The sequence below is a fragment of the Primulina eburnea genome, chromosome 10, assembly GCF_022965805.1.
Source record: "Primulina eburnea isolate SZY01 chromosome 10, ASM2296580v1, whole genome shotgun sequence".
Lineage (NCBI taxonomy): Eukaryota > Viridiplantae > Streptophyta > Magnoliopsida > Lamiales > Gesneriaceae > Primulina > Primulina eburnea.
This window is the reverse complement of record NC_133110.1, coordinates 6,406,141-6,429,841: the sequence shown is the minus strand read 5'-3', so window position 1 is coordinate 6,429,841 and position 23,701 is coordinate 6,406,141. Positions and strand designations below refer to the sequence as shown.

At 35.8% G+C, this 23,701-nt stretch overlaps 4 protein-coding genes and 1 pseudogene across 8 annotated transcripts; 2 read left to right on the top strand and 3 right to left on the bottom strand.

The window, feature by feature from the left end:
* The first annotated feature begins 740 nt into the window (after window positions 1-740).
* On the top strand, window positions 741-3,988 carry LOC140803741 (glycosyltransferase-like At2g41451). Its single transcript, XM_073159627.1, has 11 exons — window positions 741-1,112; window positions 1,728-1,877; window positions 2,074-2,126; window positions 2,211-2,319; window positions 2,407-2,541; window positions 2,631-2,675; window positions 2,746-2,933; window positions 3,029-3,170; window positions 3,272-3,318; window positions 3,442-3,529; window positions 3,635-3,988. Exons 1-11 carry the CDS (start codon window positions 741-743, stop codon window positions 3,845-3,847), a joined length of 1,542 nt encoding a protein of 513 aa, XP_073015728.1. The 3' UTR covers window positions 3,848-3,988.
* A 4,148-nt stretch (window positions 3,989-8,136) lies between these two features.
* On the top strand, window positions 8,137-10,578 carry LOC140842951 (protein IQ-DOMAIN 12). 5 transcript variants are annotated; one of them, XM_073211161.1, is made up of 6 exons: window positions 8,137-8,446; window positions 8,765-8,853; window positions 8,990-9,217; window positions 9,363-9,578; window positions 9,665-9,787; window positions 9,919-10,578. In XM_073211161.1, exons 2-6 carry the CDS (start codon window positions 8,779-8,781, stop codon window positions 10,384-10,386), a joined length of 1,110 nt encoding a protein of 369 aa, XP_073067262.1. In that variant the 5' UTR covers window positions 8,137-8,446; window positions 8,765-8,778; the 3' UTR covers window positions 10,387-10,578. The 5 variants fall into 5 exon arrangements, with proteins under 5 accessions (XP_073067262.1, XP_073067258.1, XP_073067261.1 ...); XM_073211157.1 differs by having other exon boundaries at window positions 8,663-8,853; window positions 8,942-9,217; XM_073211160.1 differs by having other exon boundaries at window positions 8,138-8,446; window positions 8,942-9,217.
* Window positions 10,579-10,786: 208 nt separating this feature from the next.
* On the bottom strand, window positions 10,787-11,548 carry LOC140803740 (glucan endo-1,3-beta-glucosidase, basic vacuolar isoform-like; annotated as a pseudogene).
* A 282-nt stretch (window positions 11,549-11,830) lies between these two features.
* On the bottom strand, window positions 11,831-13,355 carry LOC140803831 (glucan endo-1,3-beta-glucosidase-like). Its single transcript, XM_073159700.1, has 2 exons — window positions 13,233-13,355; window positions 11,831-13,014 (listed from the first exon to the last, which is right to left on the bottom strand). The coding sequence occupies exons 1-2, from the start codon at window positions 13,327-13,329 to the stop codon at window positions 12,062-12,064; spliced, it is 1,050 nt and encodes a 349-aa protein (XP_073015801.1). The 5' UTR covers window positions 13,330-13,355; the 3' UTR covers window positions 11,831-12,061.
* A 1,499-nt stretch (window positions 13,356-14,854) lies between these two features.
* Window positions 14,855-16,130, bottom strand: LOC140803881 (glucan endo-1,3-beta-glucosidase-like). The gene is made up of 2 exons (XM_073159730.1): window positions 16,020-16,130; window positions 14,855-15,808 (listed from the first exon to the last, which is right to left on the bottom strand). Exons 1-2 carry the CDS (start codon window positions 16,114-16,116, stop codon window positions 14,868-14,870), a joined length of 1,038 nt encoding a protein of 345 aa, XP_073015831.1. The 5' UTR covers window positions 16,117-16,130; the 3' UTR covers window positions 14,855-14,867.
* Window positions 16,131-23,701: the final 7,571 nt, after the last annotated feature.

Genomic DNA, 23,701 nt, shown 5'->3' with positions numbered 1-23,701 from the left:
TCTCACGGGTCGTATTTTGTGAGACATATCTCTTATTTGAGTCATCCATGAAAAATATTATTTTTTATGCTAAGAATATTATTTTTATTGTGAATATCGATAATGTTGACCTGTCTCACAGATAAAAATTCATGAGACCGTACAACCCACTCTTTCATATTTTGATACATTCTTTTCAATATAACCTTTTGTTTAGACTTTTTACACTAAGTAATAGTGTAAATACTATTTTTCTAATGCTTAAAATTACTAATAACTAAACACGGCACACGTTATTGCATATAGTAATTGATGATATTCATATCTACGATCTTTGTTTATGAATCATATTTGTTATCATTCGATACAGAGGCGGATTCACTGTAAGGTATATATATGTGGTCTGCGTTCCATTCTCTGCAATTTTTTTTCGAAAAACTAAATAACGGACCTTTACAAAGGATCAAACACCCAACTTACAACTTTCATAGTTGATGGAGAACCGATATTCCAAACATATAATCTTAGATCCGCTCCTGATTCGATATACATTGAAAAGTCAGTATCAGATAAATGTTTTGAAATCTCCATAATCACAATCCGATTTTTTTTTAAAAAAATTCACAATTATCTTCTCAAACTTTTCCATACATATATTAGAAAAATATAGCGATAAAAAGTCATATATCCTACTAAGTAACGGCGCTTCCGCTTCGTTTCACGCACAGAGAATCCTTTTGCATGTAAACACATACACATCGATGTATCAGAATCTACGTTCGAATCTAACTCTCAAATGTCGTCCGGCAGGTCTCTCCACTACTCACAGGAACACCACCGCCGTCTCTTCTCCGGCCTTCTTAGCTTTCCGACGTCCCATCGGATTCTTCACTCTCCTCCTTTTGATCTCTCTCGCGTTGCTCGCTTTTCTCCTGCAGTTCACCGACCCGACTGTCCGATTACAACACGGCAACGATGGCCCTGCTGCATTTGCGGGTTTGGCTTTTTCGGAACCCGTTAGCTCCTCGCCTTCCTCGGTGGACTGCGCGGGAGTTCTTGGAATGAGTGATAAGGTGTCGTTTCCGTATTACAGGGAGTGGAAGTTTGGTCTCGGGTCGGATCTTGGACCCAAGGTTGGTTTTTTTTTTAGAAAAAAATAAAAAATTTGTTTTCGGTGAATGATTCGAGCAGGTTTTTAACAATTTTGGTGGTTTTTTTTTTTTTTTTTGGGATTTTATTGATGTTTTGATTATGTTCCAAAGTTGGGATTTTTGGGCAAAACTATTCAGAAACAAGAAAAATTTGTTAAGAGAGCACTGAGCCACAACAATACATATCGAATAACTAGAAAATTATTAGTTCAAATTTTTTTTTTCCGAAATATTTTGCAGTACTGTTTTTATAAATTTTTTACATGTAGAGTTGTATTTGTAAATATTTTCTAAGTTTTAATATAATTTTCTCATTTTAAAAAAAAAGTACACATTAAAAAATTTAAATTTAAGAAATCAACATTTTAAAAAAAATTGTATTGAAAAAGATTTTTAATGGTGGGATTTTCTACATATATGTATACACGTGTATGTATATGTACCCCATTATGTTCCTTACAAATTAAATGCTTTGGAAACAAGATATTGTTAGTTAGTTCCTATGTTCATCACAGGGCTGCTTAAGCAATTTGCAGTTTTGTTTGGCCTCGTTAGGTAACTTATATTTCATAATCGAGGATTTTATCTATATGTTAGATATGTATCATTTCAACAAGTTCTGCCGGCTTAGAGCAAATTCTACCGTGGATATTTTATCACAAGGTTATTGGAGTTGCAAAATTTTTTCTGTTCGTGGAAGGGGAAGCTGCTTCACCAGCTGTTTATAAAGTCCTCGACTCCATCCCGGTTAGATACCAATTCCAGCTCCACCTCTTTTTCTGGTCTAGCTTGTTTTTGTTTTCCACTACTTGACTGTGAGCTTCATGGTATTGTTGAGGAGTGACAATTGACATTGTTGTTACCACTGTCGGAACGCGATGTTTGAGCTTTATGTAGATGGACAAAGGCCAAGTTTGTCTTACAATGCTTCGTTTTCTTGCAGGGGGTGAGAGTTGTAAGAAGAACGCGAGAGTTAGATGAGCAACAAGCTAAGAGGTAGGTGTTCCTCTGCAAAATGTAGTTTTTGGTGGACCATTAATGTGGACTATTCACCTATGGCTATATATCTGTAATCCTTAGCCGAATCTGGAACGAAACTTGGCTGTCATCTTTCTTTTATAAACCATGCAACTACGAGTTATTTGTCAAGCAGACGCTCAATATGGAAATGGGCATTGTCATGGCAACTGTATGTCCTCACCAATACGACCAACTTTAACGAATTTCAAATATATCGCTGCTTGATCAGTTAATGTTGATGTGTATAATACGCCAGGAAGCTGGTATGGATTGGATAATCCACGTCGACACCGATGAACTGATTCATCCTGTTGGGAGCAGCCAGTATTCTGTCCAAAAACTGTTGCTCGATGTTCCTCAGGATGTCGACTTGGTTATTTTCCCAAATTATGTGAGTGATATATATTTCCCTTGAAATGAAGTTATTCGTATCAAGTTAAATCAAGATGAATATGTAAGGATGTTTCTCTCTGCGCGCAGGAGAGTATTGTGGAAAGAGATGATATCAAAGAACCTTTCAGCGAGGTAGTAACTAATGATTTCTTGCAATTGCTTCGAAGGGAATTTCACATCTTTATTTCTTACACCGTCTCAGGTTTCGATGTTCAAGAAGAATCACGACCATGTTCCGAGAGATGTCTACTTTGGAAATTACATGGAGGCGTCTCATGGGAATCCCAACTATTTTCTGACTTACGGGAATGGGAAGTCTGCTGCTCGTCTTCAGCACCATCTGCGTCCCAATGGAGCACACAGATGGCACAATTACAACAAGATTCCCAAGTATGTTGGCTTCGATTACAAGTACATTACCTGTACTATAACAAAAGAAGTACCGATTTTCCAAAGTTTCTGTTTTGTTCTACTCTTTTCCAAAGGGAGATCAGTTTCAACGAGGCTGCGGTTTTGCATTACACATATGCGAAGTTTTCAGACCTGACTTCGAGACGTGATCGATGTGGCTGTAAACTTACAGAGGAAGACATTGAAAGATGCTTCATGCTAGACTTTGATAGAGCTGTGAGTTCCAAAAATCGTGTTATCTTGGAGTATTTTACCGATTACACTCTTTTCAAACAACGTAGTTGCCATACTTAACTCGAAACCGACCTGAACCGCAGGCTTTTGTGATCGCGTCTACGGCAACAGAGGAAGAAATGCTTCGCTGGTGATTACTACTATCTCCTCATATTTTTCAATATTTTCAGAACTTCAGAATCAAGTAGATTCACCAAATCTCTAAAACAATGAAACATTTTCGCCTTCGTCGTCCCTTGTTGTTCTTCCACAGGTACCGTGCTCATGTTGTCTGGGACGACAAGGAACTCAACTTAAAACTCTTGAAAGAAGGCGTGCTGACCCGAATACACACTCCAATGGTACTTCCATTCTCTCCAATTGTGAAGCTACAAAATAACTACTTATTTCAAATGTACATGTTCTGCTTCTACATTGGCTCATCCCCTTTTCAAATATACTTTCAGGTCCTCATACAAAGCTTAAGGGAATCACAGCTTTTCAGTTCTGTCATTACAGCAAGTATGTCATCTGGGAGCACCTATCCATCCACCATTAACACTGAAAACAACACGTATTTGAGGGCGATAAACGATCAAACCCGCTCTCGGAATGTTCTCCAGTTTCCAGCTATTCCACCGCAGGCGCCGCCCACGTATGGCATTCATCTCGATACGTGATATTTAATTTTTATGCTACACATGGAGAAGAAGATCGCCCGAGTCCCTACAATCTTGTATAGCATGTTGTGCGAGATACACGAGCACAAATTTTTCATATTCTTGGATGTGCATAGAATTTTCTAATAGTATATTCTTTTTGAGATTGATTTAAATACACCAATAAAAAATATTATTATTTATTTTACGTACGGAACCGGGAGAGATCTAATCTTACTTTAAATAAAAATTTTACGAACTATATATATGCACATATAATCAAGATTTTCGTTTGAGATTAATTGCAAGAGTGAGTCTCATGTGAGACCGTCTCACGGATCATAATCTGTGAGAAGGGTCAACAATATCCATATTCACCATAAAAAATAGTACTCTTAGCATAAAAAGTAATACTCTTTTATGGGTGACCCAAATAAGAGATCCGTCTCACAAATAATACCCGTGAGACCGTCTCACATAAGTTTTTGTCTAATTTCAAAATGTCTAAATAGACGTTATATAAGCTCGTCTGGACAAGTATTTAAATACGTTTTCATAAAAATATTTTTATATAAAAATATAAAATATATTAAAAGGTGTTTTAAAAATAAATATGCGTTTGAAAAACTATTTTGTAAAGTTGTTTTTATAGTTAGAGATAATTAAGAAGATATTTGGAAAACTAATCTATAAATTTTTTTAAAATTTTTTGTTTATGATTTATTACCCGTTTGACCAATTTTTTAAAAATATTTTAAAAAATGAAAAAAATATATCTCAATTATTATCTAAAAAGTAAATTAGTAGAACAATTTTTTTAAAATGTTTTCATAATTTTTATACAAAAATCTTATCTAAATACATACTTTAAATTTTTTCACTTATATTAAAAATATTTTTAAAATACTTGCCCAAACATATACTTCAAATTCTAATGAACAGACTGTAATAAGTACCTCTGGTGTAGTTGGACTATTTGTCCTGTTTTATGCACAGAGCACTTATTTTAATTAAAGAATGAATTTCTCGGGGATGAGACTATGGTTATAGAGAAATGACTCTGCAACAGATTAAGTCAAGATTAAGGTAGTTATTAGCCTTGTAATTTTTTTTTTAACATGTAAGGTGAGCCATGTCAGGTGCGTCAAACATGAAGATGGTAGAAGTTTAATGTAAAATAAACTATCTTAGATAGGTGGGCAGATTACTTCAAGAACTTATTCAATGAGACAAATAGGGAGGAGTTAAGGGTGTGGAGACATGAGATGCAGGAAGTAAGACATTTAGTGTTCCATCGTAGAGCTAGTGCTAAGGAAGTAACATAGATATTGAAGAAGTTGAAATCGAAGAAGACAGTTAGACCAGATGAGATACCAATTGAGGTATGGAAGTCTCTAGGGGAAGTTGGGATCCTATGGCTAACTAGGCTATTTAGTAGGTATATGTTGCTGGAAGTGATCATTGTCCCATTGGCCTCATTCTCAAAACTATAAGACTGACGTGAACCAGACTCTTCCTCGATATTTGGGATTAAAGGTTCTTTTACTACAGGGTACTGAAGACCATCTTGATCCATGATCCTTTGCTCGCATTCTTGAAATGGGTAGCAACATTTGGAAACTCTTAGCCTATTGAATACGTGCAAGTTGGATTCTTTTGTGGAATCAATTTTAATTTGGTTTGGTCCGAAAAAGGGAAGCATCTAATTTGCAAAACTGTGTTTTTGGTTTCTTGATGCAGCATCCTCGGTTTCGATATGTGTAGTAGGGCAAAAACGTCATATTACAGTCTGAATCTGACATAAAAATTCCTTGATCCTAAAAAAAAAATCTCGCACTTTCAGCGCATATGTTATTTCCAGGGTGACCTGTGCTTTGATGATGTTTCTTTCTCGTTTTGCTTATAATATGACATGATTCATTTAGATTGGCCCAATCTTGTCCATAAAGTTTGTTGCTTTCGGTTATGAATGTGGCAGAATTCATACAAAATGTAAAGATTACAGGGAAGAAGGGACTTAAATAATGTTACGTGTATCCAATAAGTGATCATCATTTACAATGGGCGTACAACATATCAAAAATATATATATACGTAAATGAAATTTAACATTTTTCAAAAAAAAACATATTTTCACATGGACTGATCTGATCCAATGGAGAGAATATTTCTTGTAAAGATATCTGATCAAAGCAAAGAAGCAAAAATTAAAATTTGTAAGCATCGTGGGTGGCATCATTTTCTCGGGGTCATGCCCATTATTTCGTTTCAATCGCAAGCAAATCTTCAATTTTTTTAATTAAACATTATAATAAAAGTAAATAAAAAAACCCATAAGCGTATATGAGCCTAATCTATATTTAATTCACCTTTTCTAAGCATAACATCATTATTCTTTTTAAGATCTCAATTTTTCTTTTTAAATTTCTTACATATAGACGTGAGACTTGAAAATATAGTACGTCCAAACTGATTTGACACTATAAATTTTTTTGACGCTGATTTTCTTGAAAAACACCAGTTTTGTGTCCAATCTTCTTTTATTTCAAAATAATAGGTATTGACTTTTTCTTTATTTTCTTTTTTGAATGTAGATATTGACTATTCTAGGTTTACATTCAAGCCTCGAATGGGGACTTTACCACCTATTTGAAATTTGACTTTGCTTTTCAAGTAATTTTTTTTAAAACATTTGAACTTTAGCAATAAAAAAAAACAAAAACTTGTGTGAGACGATGTCACGGGTCGTATTTGTGAGACAGATCTCTTTCTTTTGGGTCATCCATGAAAAAGTACCACTTTTTATGTTAAGAGTATTATTTTTTATTGTGAATATCCGTGTGGTTGACCCGTCTCACGGGAGACGGTCTCACATGAGACTTGCTCGTAAAAAAATTATTTTCTTTTCATTATTATAGTAATTTAGCTTCTCTCGAAAGACCATTTTGAATCAAGATTCAAGCTTAGTTCCCAAACTGGTGCATTCTAAAATTATATCCCAGGCTTGATTTCCATCATTAAAACGCTTTGATTCGCTTAACAGCTAAAAAGCCAAACACGCTTTCTGCTTATTCTATTTCTTTTTATTTTTTCCCATTTCTTAACTTTGCCAGAAGATTTTTTAAAAAAAGATTGCAATTTACTTTATTATGTGTGGCCAATGTAGGTATCTTTTCTGATACTTAAATTCTGAATTCGAGTTCGTGTGACTGCTCTTTGGGGAAGGTGAAGGTGAAAAATTAAAAGTGACGTCAATTAATCGATACATGAAGCTTTTTGTAGGTTAGAACATTGAATGATTGAAAGTGAGATGGAAAAACTTTTTTTTTTTTTTTTTTTTTTTTTTTAAAAGAAGAATCCCTTTAAAATTTATTTACACGAACCTTCGTAAGGTACATATATATCTAATGCTATGTTGGTCATCAAGTGGACAATGGATTTATCGAAGATAGCGACGGTAGATTTCATCGTTATAAAATAATAATAATAATAATAACAATACTTACTAGATTGTGTATTTAGGGTTCGTTTGATTTTTAGGACGTGATAATTGAATGATTAATAATTTGATTGATAAATGTTTGATAGGATAAGATATGTAATTTGAGAGATGAAGAGTGATAAAATCAAACAAAAGATTACTAACTTTTAATTTTCAACTATTTGAGTGTAAGATTGGTTTTCGAGGGTATTTTGGTCATTAATCTTTCTGAGTGTAGCGGGATAAATATTATCCATCTTCAATACATGGATTTATTCAAACAGTAAAAATCGTCTAACAGATAGTCAATATCAAATTTAAAAATGAAATCAAACAAAAGATTACTAAATAATCTAACCTTAATAATACATACCAAACTGGGCTTAATATATCATGTTATATATTATACATAATATGACTATTAATTTCATAAATTTAATATAATTTTTTTTTTTTTTCTAATAGTATTCAGAAGATATATATATTTTTTTTAATGAAGAAGAAGTTAGTTATAATTGAATAAGACTTGGTCGTAAACTTAAAATCTTATCCGTCCATAAGATATCTTGTATATTTCAAGAAAGCGATAAAAAAAATGTTTCAAGAATTTATCACAAGTACAAATGCCAATGAATGGTTGAGGGAATCAGATATTGGCTTTTTCCCTTCAAAAATTAGATATGTTAAAATGATTCAATAAATTTGATTCATGCGAAAGAGACATTTGAAGTGATGAGTGGCAGGTATTTGAGAAAATGACAGTTAGAAAAGAATGCAAAAATCCAAGCCCATTTGATGTTAAAAGCATTTCCTCGTGTCACCCGAAAACAGTACTTACAATGACTTGATAATTCAAATAGTTGTTTGGAAAAACTTTAATTCGTAGCCTAAAGTTGCTTTCGATCTCACTTTCTTATCAGCACATGTATTGCTATTCAGAGCACAAAAATCAAAGCAACTACTTGTACTTGGAACCTTTTTTTTTCGAAGGGGTTATTATATTATGATTATATAAAAAAAGAAATATGTCCTTTATTGTTGTCATCATTCAAGAATGAAGGCCAAGAAAATGATGGAGTTTTTTGTATAAATTGCGTTGTTAGCTTTCTGCCTGCATGCGTCACATGAATTTCTGGAAGGTATCGTAACATTCTCATTAATGGTTTTACTCTTGAGGTGTCTTCATCTCTCGATCATTAGTCGAGAACGAGTGATTTGATGTATTTTGGAGGACGATTTTATTGTTTTGAATGAATCGTATGCATATGGGCCGCTCCTTTTAGCTGGCACTCTGCTCTTTTCGTTAGTTGTGATTGATGAATGATCTCTAAATTTCGTTTTCTTGAAATTGACAGCTGAATTTTTCTTGACGGTTATATGAAATGAGGTTCTTTGATCACTTGAACCAACGGGATCATCGATGACCTACTCACCTTTTTGTTCTTTAACTGATTTAGGAGATTTGTTTGATATGGGAAAGGGAAAAGGTTGGTTCACTTGTGTGAAAAGATTTTTCATTTCCGAGTCAAAACAGAAATCAGATGAGGTAAAAATTCTATGATCATAATATGTTCTGTTCTTCATTTTCATAAACTTTTGTTTTTGATAATGGTTCTGTGAATGTGAATGGTTAGAGATCAAAGAAATGGAGTTGGTTTTTAGGAATTTTCCAGTTCATGCAGTGCCCTGAGCTGGAACAACCTCAAAAATTGCTAAACGAGGCGACAGAAGAGCAGCGAAAACGTGCATTAGCTGTGGCCGTTGCAACAGCAGCTGCAGCAGAAGCTGCCGTTGCTGCTGCCAATGCTGCAGCCGAGGTTGTCCGTCTCACAAATATCTCGTACAAAATTGAACTGAAAAATCAGTACTTGGCAACCCTCAAAATCCAAAGTGCTTATAGGGGACATCTTGTGAGTTTCTTTAAATTCATAGAAAATTTCGCCACAAAAATTGTGCTTTCAATAATCACTATGTAAGAGAAAAAAATGGGTAGGTCTTTTGCAAAAGTTAAAAGTATCGAAATCGGATGTTTAGATTGATTTGGATGTTTTGCAGGCTAGAAAAGCATTGAGTGCATTAAAAGGAATAGTGAAACTTCAAGCAGTGGTTCGAGGCGAGCTAGTAAGATGCGGAATTGCTAAGAACTTAGCATCCATGCAGTTGGAAAAACCACATCATCGTAGAGCTCCAACTCTTCTTGATTACCTAAATTACAGTGAAAAGAGACGTAATCTTAGGGGAAAGGAAGGGATCAAATCTGAAGAACTAAGAGTAAATGAGGAAGATTCTGCATTATTTTGCATGATTCTTTTGGCTTAAAAATCGAACTAAAGAAACCTCTATTCTGTTCATGGCAGCTTCATTGTAGAACTCACAGGAGTTGGGATTTAACCTTAGTGTCCAAAGATGGATTATACCTGAGAAAGCAAGAATCTGTCGCTAAAAGGGACCGAATGAAGCATTTTTCGTTCTCTCATCGGGTAATCTTGATTCTTTTATTAGCTTGTCTGGTGCTGTATGACAAGTATCTTTATTCATAACCAAATAAGGCGTAAAAATTTGTGCACCTTTTCGTTATTTATTTCAAGAGAGATTATTTTTTCTTATTTAGGAGAGGGAAAATTACCAAAACCTGCAAGGATCAATGAACCCCAAAGAAAACAGAAAAAGCAGCTGGTTTGATCGAGAATTCGAGGAACATCAGCATGAAGAAACAGAGAGGTCGAAGAATCTGCCACTTTCAAACCTTAGGCTGCGAACTACAGAGAAACAAGAACTAATGGAAGAACTAACTTCACCCTTTTCATTACCAAGAAGATCGTTTTGTCACATGAAACAGAAATCAATAGGTGAAGATGGATCTTTACCCAATTCTCCAGTTTTTCCAGCATACATGACCACCACAGAATCTGCTAAGGCCAAGTCTAGATCACTGAGCACACCAAGGCAACGGCTGAGATTATGTGACACATACTCAGGCCAACATTCTCCGTACAAGATCAAGATTTGTTCATCAAGTTCATTCAATGGTCAAACAACTAACACCTATAAGAAGAACATCATGGTTCATCAAGATTAAGAAAGAAAATGATTCAGTCTTCATTTATATTATATGTTAAACCTTTGAATATACTCCCACTTCTGAGCTTAGATTACAATTTATCGTGTCAATATGTGCATTTACCCAAATTTTTGCCTTTCCGCTCTGATTTGTTGTTTTCTAATTACTTTTTGGCCGATGAATCTAATAGAGAGCCCTCTTTTCTTTCTAGTCCAAATTTTTTATCTTTTGTTTGTAAAATGACATATATTATCGCCAACTGAAATTCATCATGTTACAGACTCGGTTCTCTAGCATAGAAAACTAGGTAAAATAGTGAAGAAACCAGATAAATACACTATGTTCAGTAGAATTTATAGCTTAATAACGTTTGATTGTAATACATCGGTTGAACTTGAAGTCCTTATTCTATGGATAGAATTTTTATTCAACAGAACAAGTTAAAACTGATCGGATACTTGCTTTGTCCATTCGGTTGAAGACCCTAAAATGCTTTTCAATCTTAGGATTCTTCTGATTTTATGCAAATTAAATGCGGAAAGATGTATGTTTCCATTGCCCTTTTAGGTCTTTTAGGCGTTCCATTCTTGACCCTTTGAATCAAGTTCGTCTTATAAAGTCTTGCGTTTTCAACTCTCGCCGCAATTCCTCCTGCCGTAGGCCATCCACTCTCGGATACCACAATATCGACTGACGTTGCTCCATACTTTTCAAGTGCTGCATACGTAGCATCTAAGATCGCGTAGAAAAGATTCTGATACCGTAGTCCATCAGGAACAACGATTCCATCAGATGTAAAAAGCGCTCAAGGAAGGCTAGTAGTTCCAGGATTGCCAACATATGAATAGTAAGGGTATTAATTTACGAGCAAAGGGGCTCCGTTATTTGCTATAAAGCTTACGATCGGACCAAGTTATGACCGAACATCATCTTTAAACACTCCATCCGCCGGAGAGTAAGAGTACCCAAGAACTTCTATGTCAATAGCAGTGGACGCCGAGTCCGGAACCAAAAATCACAATAAAAATGTTCCTCAAAAACGGAAGAACGAATCCAACGTACTGCAATATTACCTGGATGTTAGAGCCCGGAGAGTTGGCTGGTGGGGGTCGTAAATCCGTATTCTTCTGACGTTGTTCTTATTGTACGGGACACGACGTGTGGGGGAGAAGATGATCATTAATCGAAATTGTTTCTCTATATTCAAACAAAGGCCATTAAGTTTTAAAAGTATTTTCTAACATATTAATTTTGAATTTCGACTATTTTGGTGTAATTACATATGTCATAATCAAAAATACGGATGAGACAAAAGAATTTGTTGATTTATCAAATGTGTTGTACACAATTGAAATAAAATAGTCAAAATTAAAAATTAATATATCAAATACAAATTTTGACAAACTAATGAACCAAAACCCAAAATTAGACAATTTAATATACCAAAAAATTAGTTTCCCATAATTTTAGTATTTTTTTAATTGGTTAAAGAATAACCAGCAGATCAAACATCGATCAGAAAACCATCATCAAACTACAAATAAAAATATTGGATAAATAGATAAATTGCTGATGGTGCGTTTTTGCAACTAAGATTAATGTGCATTTGTTCATATCAGTTGTACAATCTTTCTCCGCTTGGAAGTTTCTTATTTACCTTGTACAAGCATGTACAGTAGACATGTATATATAATCAATTCTTGGATCCAGAAAATGAGATTTGATATTTAGGCTGTTTATTTGGATAAAAGACCCCCCAATGTTTTTCGAGTTCCGGGCTCTTTTGATCCTCATCGATCAAGTCGAATATGTAAGCTTCGATATACTTTCCAGTCCTCCTCGGGGTTCCGCCACGTACATGATTAATCAAGTTGTTGTTATAAATCCTTGCATTATCAACAGTTGTAGCTGGTCCACCGGCAGTAGGCCAGCCCGTTTCAGAAACCACGACGTCTACATTTTGTGCCCCGTACTTCTCCAAAGCCACGTGAATGGCATCCAGGATCGCTACGAACAGGTTTTGGTAACTATAAGGCCCGTCTATCACGACAGCCGAAGAAGAAGTGAAAAGGGCGTATTCCAGGCTTATGTGGCTTGGATCCCCTGCGTAAGCTAGAAATGGGTATATATTTGCAAGTAAAGGAGAGTTACGTGTCTTGAGGAAATTGATAATCGGGCCAATAAACCCAGCTATTTCCGCCTTGAAAGCTCCTGCCGAGGGAGGATACGACTGGCCGAGAAGTCCCGTGCTTATGGACGTAGAAACCTTGATAGTTCCAGAAACGGCCGAGTAAATGTTCTCCATGGCAGGGCCAACATATGGGGCGATTCCGGCATCGGCGGGGTTTAATGGGTCGATCTCATTTCCCACAACAATGTACTTGAAACTAACGCCTGGAAATCTCCTAATATTGTTTTGGACCCATTCTTGTGCAACAGCAGGGTTTCTCCCTATTGCAGGGATCTCTTCGTTCGGGACTCCTACCATGACTGAAATCTTGGAGCCACTCAGGGCTTGGAGGATGTTGGGGTTGGGGTTGTAGATTCGGACCGAGCGGATACCGTGTTGGAGGCAAAGTGAAACCACCTCTGGTGGCGAAGGTAAATTGCTGCCGAGAATTCCATAACATACTCCCGTTTGAGCATCTGCATTTCATTTGTTTCAAACATGCAAAACATAATTAGTTCTTGCTGATTCCGGTGCAATATTTGCATCATGTTTTAATTTTATTGCATCCAACATTCATCAAGCTCGATATCATTTATTCATTTCAATAATAATGAATGAGAATTAATTAGTCTATCGAGTCAAAAACATAAAAAAAAAAAAAAAGGTGAATAAACAGGAAATTATATTAATAGACCTGCTAAACTCGAGCAAAGAAGAAATAACCCAATCAAGATTATGAACGTGACGATACTTTTCACTGGCAAACGGAGCAACGCATGCAACTTAGCCATTTTTAAACTTACATATATTTTTACAGTTTCGTGGAGATTGAAAATTTCGATCTCATACTTATAGGCATGTAAAGTAGCATTAGAAATTAATTAAAAGTTGTAATATTCCACAAAGACATGGAAATCTCAGTCAAGATTGTTGTAAAATATATGCGAATCAAACATAATCTGGAAGCTTTTTCATATTTATCTCATTACAAATATACATTTTTATGGCATAATCACACAACGAAAAATAAAGATAGATTACTATTTTCTATTATGATTGGTATCTCAATCTTTCCATATACATATTTGTATTCTACAGTTGTATTATACAAATATGGATTTCCAGTTATGACTAAAATAATTCGAAGTCTGAACTCAAATCTCTCAGCTCATCTCCTATCTAAAAATTTTTATTAAAAAAATCCAAATTTTACACTCCAAATTCATCAACAAAAAATCCAAATTTTAACATTAATTTTGAATGAGATTTACTATTTGACCAAAACCCCAAATTTTAACAGTTAATAATGTATGTACTGCCAATTAGCAAGGTGATTGATGCAAATGTTGGAAAACGCTTAGCAAAAAGGAAAAGAAAATCAACATGCATGGAATGGAATAAGACTCGAACTAGTCCAAAGTTGTAGTCATGGAGATTATTGATTGTAGTCTGTGGAGACTCAAATTAATTTCGATTAAGATAAGTCCAATAGCTAAAAATGTTATAATTAATGTCTAATTAAATTAATTATTTTCTTCATACAATTTTCCGACCAATATATCATAAGCTTCCATATGTGTGATATTTATGATACGGTAAGTTCGGTATACTAAAATATTCGATATTGAAATGAAAAGAAAGTTATATATAATGTATATATATAAAAAAAAAATCAACATTTACGTCCAAATTTATTTTATACACGAAAATAATCTAAATAAAAAAAAAAAAAACCCAGCTAGATTCCAAATTATTCAATATTGGAGTTGATGTTTAACCAATAATTTTAGGGAATATAGTTTTTTAGTGATCTAATTGACTTATTCAATTTTGGATTTTGGTTAATTAAGTTTAAAAGTTTGGTTTTAGTATACTAACTTTTGAATTTTCGACTATTTGGTGCAATTGCGGACGTCGTACCGAAAAATGCTCACATGACAAAAAAAATTGTTGATTTATCAGATATCACGTAAGTAAATAGCTGAAATAAAAAATTAGTGAATCAAACCTAATTTTGACAAGCTAATGACTAAAACCCAAATTTAGACAATTTGATGGACCAAAAAAATCGTTTCTCACAATTTTCGAAGTTTTTAGTTGGTTAAAGAATAACCAGCAGATCAAACATCGGTGAGGAAACAATCATAAGACTACAACTAAAAAAATATTGGATAGATAGAAAATCACTGATAGTGCGTTTTTACAACATAAGATTAATGTTCATTTATTTGTTCATGTCAGTTGCACAATTTATTTCTGCTTGGAAATTTGTTATTTACCTTGTTCAAGCATGTGCAGTACACATGTATGTATATAATCAATTCCCGGATCAAGAAAATGAGATCTGATATTTAAGCTGTTTATTTGGATAAAAGACCCCCCAATGTTTTTCGAATTCCGGGCTCTTTTGATCCTCATCGATCAAGTCGAATATATAAGCTTCGATATACTTTCCAGGCCTCCTCGGGGTTCCACCACGTACATGATTAACCAAGTTGTTGTTATAAATCCTTGCATTCTCCACAGTTGTAGCTGGTCCACCGGCAGTAGGCCAACCCGTTTCGGAAACCACGATGTCTACATTTTGTGCCCCGTACTTCTCCAGAGCCACGTGAATGGCATCCAGGATCGATACGAACAGGTTTTGGTACCTATAAGGCCCGTCTATCACGACAGCCGAAGGAGAAGTGAAAAGAGCGTATTCCAGGCTTACGTGGCTTGGATCCCCTGCGTAAGACAGAAATGGGTATATGTTTGCAAGTAAAGGAGAGTTATGCGTCTTGAGGAAATTGATGATCGGGCCAATAAACCCAGCTATTTCTGCTCTGAAAGCTCCTGCCGAGGGAGGATACGACTGGCCGAGAAGTCCCGTGCTTATGGACGTAGAAACCTTGATAGTTCCAGAAACGGCCGAGTAAATGTTCTCCATGGCAGGGGCAATATATGGGGCGATTCCGGCATGGGCGGGGTCTGACGGGTCGATCTCATTTCCCACAACGATGTACTTGAAACTAACGCCTGGAAATCTCCTAATATTGTTTTGGGCCCATTCTTTTGCTACAGCAGGGTTTTTCCCTATTGCAGGGATATCTTCGTTCGGGATCCCTACCATGACTGAAATTTTGGAGCCACTCAGGGCTTGGAGGATGTTGGGGTTAGGGTTGTAGATTCGGACCGAGCGGATACCGTGTTGGAGGCAAAGTGAAACCACCTCTGGTGGCGAAGGTAAATTGCTGCCGAGAATTCCATAACATACTCCCGTTTGAGCATCTGCATTTCATTTGTTTCAAACATGCAAAACATAATTAGTTCTTGCTGATTCCGGTGCAATATTTGCATCAGGTTTTAATTTTCTTGGATCCAACATTCATCAAGTTCGATATCATTTATTCATTTCAATAACATTGAATGGAGAATTATTTAGTCTATCGAGTCAAAAACAAAAAAAAAGATGAATAAACAGGAAATTATATTAATCGACCTGCTAAACTCGAGCAAAGAAGAAATAACCCAATCAAGATTATGAATGTGACGGTACTTTTCACGGGCAAATGGAGCAACGCATGTAAATTAGACATTGTTAAACTTATATATATTTCCAGTTTCGTGGAGATTGAAAATTTCGATCTCAGACTTATAGGCATGTAAAGTGGTATTATGAAATTAATTAAAATTTATCATATTGTATAACATGCAAATCTCAGTCAAGATTGTTGTAAAATATATGTTAATCAAATATAATTTGGAAGCTTTTTCGTATTTATCTCCTTACAAATTTACATTTTCAAGGCATAATTGCACAACGAAATATTGTCAATCTTAATTAATTATATAAAAAATAACATTCGATTGTGAGCTTTCAGAAAATATTCCTGTAACCCATCAAATTACATTAATTAAATTGCTGATTCTCCTCCTGTTCCTGTTGCACGTAATCAAGGACAGTTGCTCCAACATTATTAAAAACATTTTTTAATAAAATTACCTAAAAATTCATAAAATACCTCTATATCTAAAAAAAATCCTAACAATTATTTTTTTTCTACAAGATTAATAATAAAGTTTAATACATACTTCACCCCAATAAAATCTCGAGATTAATAAAAAAAATTCATGAAAAATGATTTATTAACTCCTTGAGTTTTCAAATCTTGGACACATACATTCTCATGTTTTCAAATCTTGAGCGTTCGTATTTTTATCTGTACGTACTTTTAGTGATATGTGTTGAATAAATGAATAATGAAGAGTGGGGAGTTGTAAAGGGAAGTGAGATGATGTCTTAATGTGACTTTTCCCACATTGAGAAATCAAATAAGTGAAGTTTCCCTAATAAGCTCTAAGTTGAGACAAGGGTTTGGGCCCCAAGGGGTACCAAAAGTTTTTAGAAGAGAGAAGACGCTAATAGGCTGCGTCTCGCGACGCGCGCTCGTCTCGGGTCGGTGTGGTGCGGTCTTTGACCAAAGTTAATCTTTTTAGACCAAATTTATTTGGAAATTAAATTTTAACTCAACAAGAATGCACAACAGTGTGCATGATGCACGCACTCGAACAAAGCTGGGCGCGCGGATGCGCGCCTGTTGCATGTTTGGACAGAACAGGACGTGCGCGCCCTACTGTGAGCGCACACATACAGAATGCTGCGCGCGGCCGCGCGTATTGTCGCGCGCAGCGCTGTTTCTGAAAGCATGCGCGTCCCTTGGCTATGATGGCATCAGTTTTTCGCCCAACCAATGTATCCCTTGACTAGAATGGTGTCTCTTCGAAGCATCCAGTCTGGAGAAAGGTGTCTCCTCAACGCAACCGATGATCATCTATAAATAATCCCTTAAACCATATTCAAAAGCTGCTGAATTGTTTGCTGCTCTCTTCTTTCACATATAGTTGCATATTTTCGTTTGGCACTTGAAAGCTTTTGCATGCAATTGTTCGCTGCATTCGAGACTTGTAGTGCTGCAAAATCTCGAAGTGAAGTCGTTGTATTTTGGAGACGATTGCTTGCAACGTATAACACTTTGATACGGACAATATGTGTACTCATGATTTGAAAACACAAGGAGTCAATAATTATTACTCTACTAAAATATATTTCAAATACCAATGAATTTCTATAGAGTTTATAAAATTTTAAAATAAATACCTCTAAATTTCTTAATTCTTCAAAAGTCATTTCCTAGATTGAATAAACCCTCTAAATTACAATTTCTCATTTTCTTCAATATTTAATTATTTAGAAAATTCATCAATATTTTAAAATTACAAATTAGTATATAATGCAATCTTAAAACTACAAATTAACCCATGTCGCATATCACACCTAAGAGACCATAAAGAAATTGCTCTGAAGCTCCTCCCTCGATAAATAGATTACGTGGAAATACAATCAACTAAACCACCAGATAGCTGACTCCCGGCCTCAATACAATCAGTTGCGATGGTGGTGAATTTGTTGGTCTAGCGTATGACAACTTGAGATAATAATATGAAAAAATAAATTTGGACACCGATATTTACGTGGAAAACTCTTAAAATTATTAGGGTAAAAACCACGAACAAGATGAAAAAAATTCCAATATAATATTTTTATGGTGTACAACCACTCATTGTATTTTCAAAGAGAACACAAACTCTCTTAATACAGGAGATCAATAAACATCTTACAAATATTTTAGAACTAATTAAGCACTCAAATACTATAAGATGAGAGAAAACTCGATGAAGGGATAAATAAAATAAGGAGAGGGAGTTCTATTTATAAAGCTAGAGTTGCTCATCCGTGTGAAAACGCATTTTCCGTCTGAATCATTTCATCAATTTTTCAAACCCATGTCTGCCGAAATTTTTCAACCCACATTTACATAAGCAATATAAAATTTGATATGGTGGTTTTAGCTTCCTATTATTGCAGGAACATTGACCATTTCAGAGGCCGTCGCGCAGCATCTTTGTAATGCCCAAGATTTTATAACATGTTAGTTTGAGATTATCAAGTTTGAGTGACATGATTATAACCAGGTTATCTTAAGATTAAATTGAGATAAAAATAGTGTGGGGCGAAAGTGACTCGCCCGGGCGGACATTTTTGACCGCCCGAGCGAGACTGCCTCGGAGAAGAGGGTCGAGAGTCACTCGCCCGGGCGGATGTTTTTGACCGCCCGAGCGAGGCTGTTGGATTGGGCGAGGGCCGAGCATTACTCGCCCGGGCGGTAACTTTTGACCGCCCGAGCGAGAGGCGTGTATCTCAAAGGATTTGCCATGTGTCTTAAACCATGCAATGTATATATAGAAGTGGCACGAATTCTTCATTCAGCAACAGGAATCGACGAGAATTTCAGAAGAAAGCTTTCAACTCCTTTTCAACTTTCAAATTGTGATTTTGCAAGAATTACTTATCCAAATTCAAATCCGACTTCGGTTTTGAGCTCCTCTCGGTATTGGCTATAAAGTGATGTAAGTTGTATGGAATTTCAGTAAGTTTCGAAATTCAGATGTTTAGGAAATGAGAATATGATAATTATATTGTGTTCTTGGCGTATTGAGCATGATATATTTGTAGACGGATCAAAGAAAGGATATCATATGCATTTCCTATGAATTTTAGTATGATTTATGAATTGTTGGGATAGAATTATTGTGTTTGGATGAATATTGTATTGGATTGTGATTGAGAATAAGATAGTGCTGATATCTGTTGAGAATTGAATTGACTGGTATAGAAAATTACGTCGTTATGCCGTCAGATTTTATTGAGATCACGTAGTGACTTAGTTATGTGTTGATTTAGATTAGAAATTGATAGAGTGCGTATCCACATTTCCATTTCAGATTCGTATTGACGACCGTGACAGCGATTCTACGACGAAAGGTATAGTACATGTTTTGTTTGGGGAATCACGACTCAAATGAGATCACATTTGAGTTTCCCAACCAAAATCACATACTTGTTTTATTGTTCATACCTTGATATGATTATGATTGTTATAGATTGGTTTATAGAACTTGTATGCAGATTGATAGGACTCGTTTTTACGTGTTTTTAGTGTTAGTTTTGAGTCGCATTCATGCATCATATTAGTTTGTTTTAGTTTAATTTAGCATTCATTTAGCATTATTTAGCATTTGGCTGATCTCGTGTATTTTGTGGTTGTTTTGTAGGAAGTGGACCAAAAAATGGGATTTTATTTGCATAGCATCGAAGAGGTCTCGCTAGGGCGGTCAAAAGTGACCGCCCCAGCGAGCATTTTAATCCAGCCGAGGAGTATTTGCGCGAACCTCTCGCTAGGGCGGTCAAAAGTGACCGCCCCAGCGAGACCAAAGACGCGGCCAAGGATTTTTATTCGAGAACCACTCGCCCCAGCGGTCAAAAGTGGCCGCCCTAGCGAGCGACGAAATCCGAGAAGATTTGTTTCCAAATTTTATGGACTCTATAAAACCACCTAACCTAATACACGAGAAAAGGGGGGCCGCGATTTGGAAGGGAGAGCACTGTAGCAGGCGATAGCTCAACGGAACCGGAACAAGAATTCAACAGCGTTTTCTCTTTACTCTTTTATTGTAGTTAGGATTTAGGGGATCCGACCCCGAACCGTTGTTTGATTATTTAATTCTCGACTTTTGATTCATTCTTGATTGTGCTATTATTTTACATTGAATTGTTAAAGCCTAGCTAACTTTAATAATATCTAATATTGTGGGTGAGTTCGAGAGAATAACTTGTGATAGGAACAAGTAGCATAATCCGTGGATCTACAATTTACATAGAGATATGAAGTTGGATACACGTTGGTAGTCATAGTCCAGTAGAGCGAAAACTAAGGGATTTCATAGATCGACATGCAATTCACCGTTAGTAAATAATAAAAGAGATTTTATTATTCTTTCGTGTAGAATTAGTTTAGCATAGCTCGAGAGAGTATGTTAATTGCTTAGGAAATTCTGTCAAAAGCGTAAATCAGTGTCGATATTAATCAATTAAATTAACGACGGGTAGGTGAACCGAGATCCTAACACTCGCTTATTTATTATTTTAGTTTATATTATTTTTAATGTGTTTGTTTCAATTTATTGTTTTAGTATTAATTTAGTTAATAAGTAATTCAATTGTCGTTTTAATTAATTAAAGAATTTAATTTAAAGTAAATTTGTCTAATCAATCTCTGTGGGATCGATACTCGTACTCTTATACGTTTTACTATAACTTGACATCGTGCACTTGCGATTATTTCGAGCCTGAATTTTTATTTATTTTTATTGGAGATTTTACTGTGCAAGTTTTGCTCGATCAAGTTTTTGGCGCCGTTGCCGGGGATTGAAATTGACAAATTTTTCTTTTTGTTATTTTCTTTAGTTAATTTAATTTTTTTTAGTTATTTATTTTATTTTATTCCTGCGTGATCTACCGTTTTCTATTTTCTTTTTTCAGGAAATTTTCTTGTGCAATACTTTGAGATGTTTCATCGAAAAGTATTCACAAGATTTGCCCAACAACGCGGAGAGCCTTTTTACGCAGCATGGGAGAGATTCGATTATTTAGCAAACAATTTCCTGTATCATGATTTTTCTGACTATTCTCTTCTTAAATTTTTCCTTAATGGTTTGGATGCACTGACACGAAGATGGGTGATCGACGGAGCACTAACAACAGGCAGTCCACTATTTTGCCGAGATGATGAGAAAATGATACTTTTGTTGGGTGATATGGCGGACTTTGACTACCATAGATATTGGGATCTTTCACCTCAGTGTTGGAGTCATCAATACACACAAGATCATTACCCAGAGTTTATAGACCAACCATTTGAGTTTCGAAATGATGAGAGAGATAGCCATGAACTGATCACGACTCAACTAGAAGATACCGTGGATAGGTATGTGGCACTGACTGAGGCAGCTATAGAAAATCAAATTAATTCTCTGCGCAACCTTGAGGAGCAAATAGAGAATATCAAGAAATCCATCTTTCAGAGTCGCCGAGAACATGAAGTGAAGCGAGATACTCAACCGGTGATCGATCCGGTTTGGTTTGATGATGATGACTCAAACAACCAAGATAGTGAGAATGAGTTGGATAAGACTGAAAATCTAGAGTTGCTTGATCCTTCGCTGGTAAATGAGCCTCAGTCGGAAGAGATTTTTGAAGAATTTTCTGATAAAGGAGTGCCGACACTATTTTTCTCATCTCATGCCAATTATTCAGAGTTGTGTGTTGTTGAGGTGACGAGCTTAATGTGCCTATATCTAGCCAGACTTGAGGGCATTTGGAATCCAGACCCAGATGTGGTGTCATATGACACTTACTTTGGGCATCAGCCGCTCTTTGATAAGGACTTCGGAGGGTCAAGCCGACGACTAGAAATCAGGCGCTACTTGGGAGGCAACCCAAGCGTTTTATATTTTAGTTATTTATTTTAATTTTAGTTGTTGCATTGAGTCTCGGGTTCGTGGTTATTTGATTTTGCTCAATTTCTTTTGTGCCAGGTGAGCATACCAGCTGACGAGGGAGTCCGACCACCTGAGCATGACGAGGAGGAGGACTTCTGATCAGGGGAGTTTACTGTTTCCCCTTTCTTTTTTATTTGTTTGCTTATTTCAGTCCTTGCATTTGCATTCATGCGTTTTTATGTTTGTTTTTAGTCTTTGTTTCGTTTTGTGCTATGAGGACATGGCACAACTCTAGTATGAGGGGGTGGGTAGTTTGTTTTGGTTGTTTAGCTATTTGTTTTAGTTCATTGCATTTCTTTAAGTTTCGTTGCATTTCTTTTAGTTGGTGTCGTTTATGGTGAGAAGACATAGTTTATAAGCCAATGATGATCTTGAATTGATAGTTTACAAAAATGTTGATTGGGTCACTTCGTGAACGGTACTCTTAATTGTTGAAGCATAAAGTTTGGTACAAAATTTGAACTTTTGAGCACATTTGCGTGGGGACTAGGATTTTGTAGGAATAATGGTGAAATTTGAAAATTTTGTTTCGTTAACTTGAAAGGCACCATTTATGAGTTGATTTAGCATGCAAACCCGTGAAAATAAGTCGCTAATAGTGACCTTGATTGAGAAAAGTTGATTTGCCTTGAACTTTACTTGTACCTCCTCTCCAATGCACTAATTAAAAGATCAAACTCCCAACCGGCTATAATCCAAAGTGATATCATTCTTAGCCTAGGGAGTACATGTGTGAAAATTGTGCATTCAAAAAAAAAGGAAGAAAAGAAAATAAGGAGATGTAAGGTGAGGGGGAGCCTAAATAAAAGGAATGAAATTCTATTCCTAGGCTAAAAGTTGGAGATGTAAGGAGACGAGGAAAGTCAGACGCAAAAGTCTTGACGATTGCACAATGAAAATGATCGGTGTACTCCCAACTTTTTAGCCACTTGAGCTTATTTCCCTTCCTTTCGACACCCCTATCTGCTCTTAAAAGTTGAATAAAGTTCACTTTATGGCTAGTGATAAATGGATACGGGAATGCATGCTAGTGAGACTTGTATTGAAGTGCTAATTAAGTGACTCGCATGATTTGATAATTGATCTATTTGACGTACGAATGACTAGACCCATCACGACACACACACACACGTTCAAACTAGTGTTGATATTTATGTGTAGATGAGAAATGAGTATTCGTTTGCGATTTGACTTGACTATGATTGGTAGTGGGAAAGTAAACTGAGGCATGAACATAACCGTTGTCGACTCACCATTGACATTTACTTGTGTTGGTTTTTTCTTGTTTGAGTTTGTTTGTTTTTGTTGAGTTTGTTTAGTATCTCGTGCGTTAACCTATTTTACTCGAGGGCGAGCAAAAGGTTAGTATGAGGGGGTTGATAGGACTCGTTTTTACGTGTTTTTAGTGTTAGTTTTGAGTCGCATTCATGCATCATATTAGTTTGTTTTAGTTTAATTTAGCATTCATTTAGCATTATTTAGCATTTGGCTGATCTCGTGTATTTTGTGGTTGTTTTGTAGGAAGTGGACCAAAAAATGGGATTTTATTTGCATAGCATCGAAGAGGTCTCGCTAGGGCGGTCAAAAGTGACCGCCCCAGCGAGCATTTTAATCCAGCCGAGGAGTATTTGCGCGAACCTCTCGCTAGGGCGGTCAAAAGTGACCGCCCCAGCGAGACCAAAGACGCGGCCAAGGATTTTTATTCGAGAACCACTCGCCCCA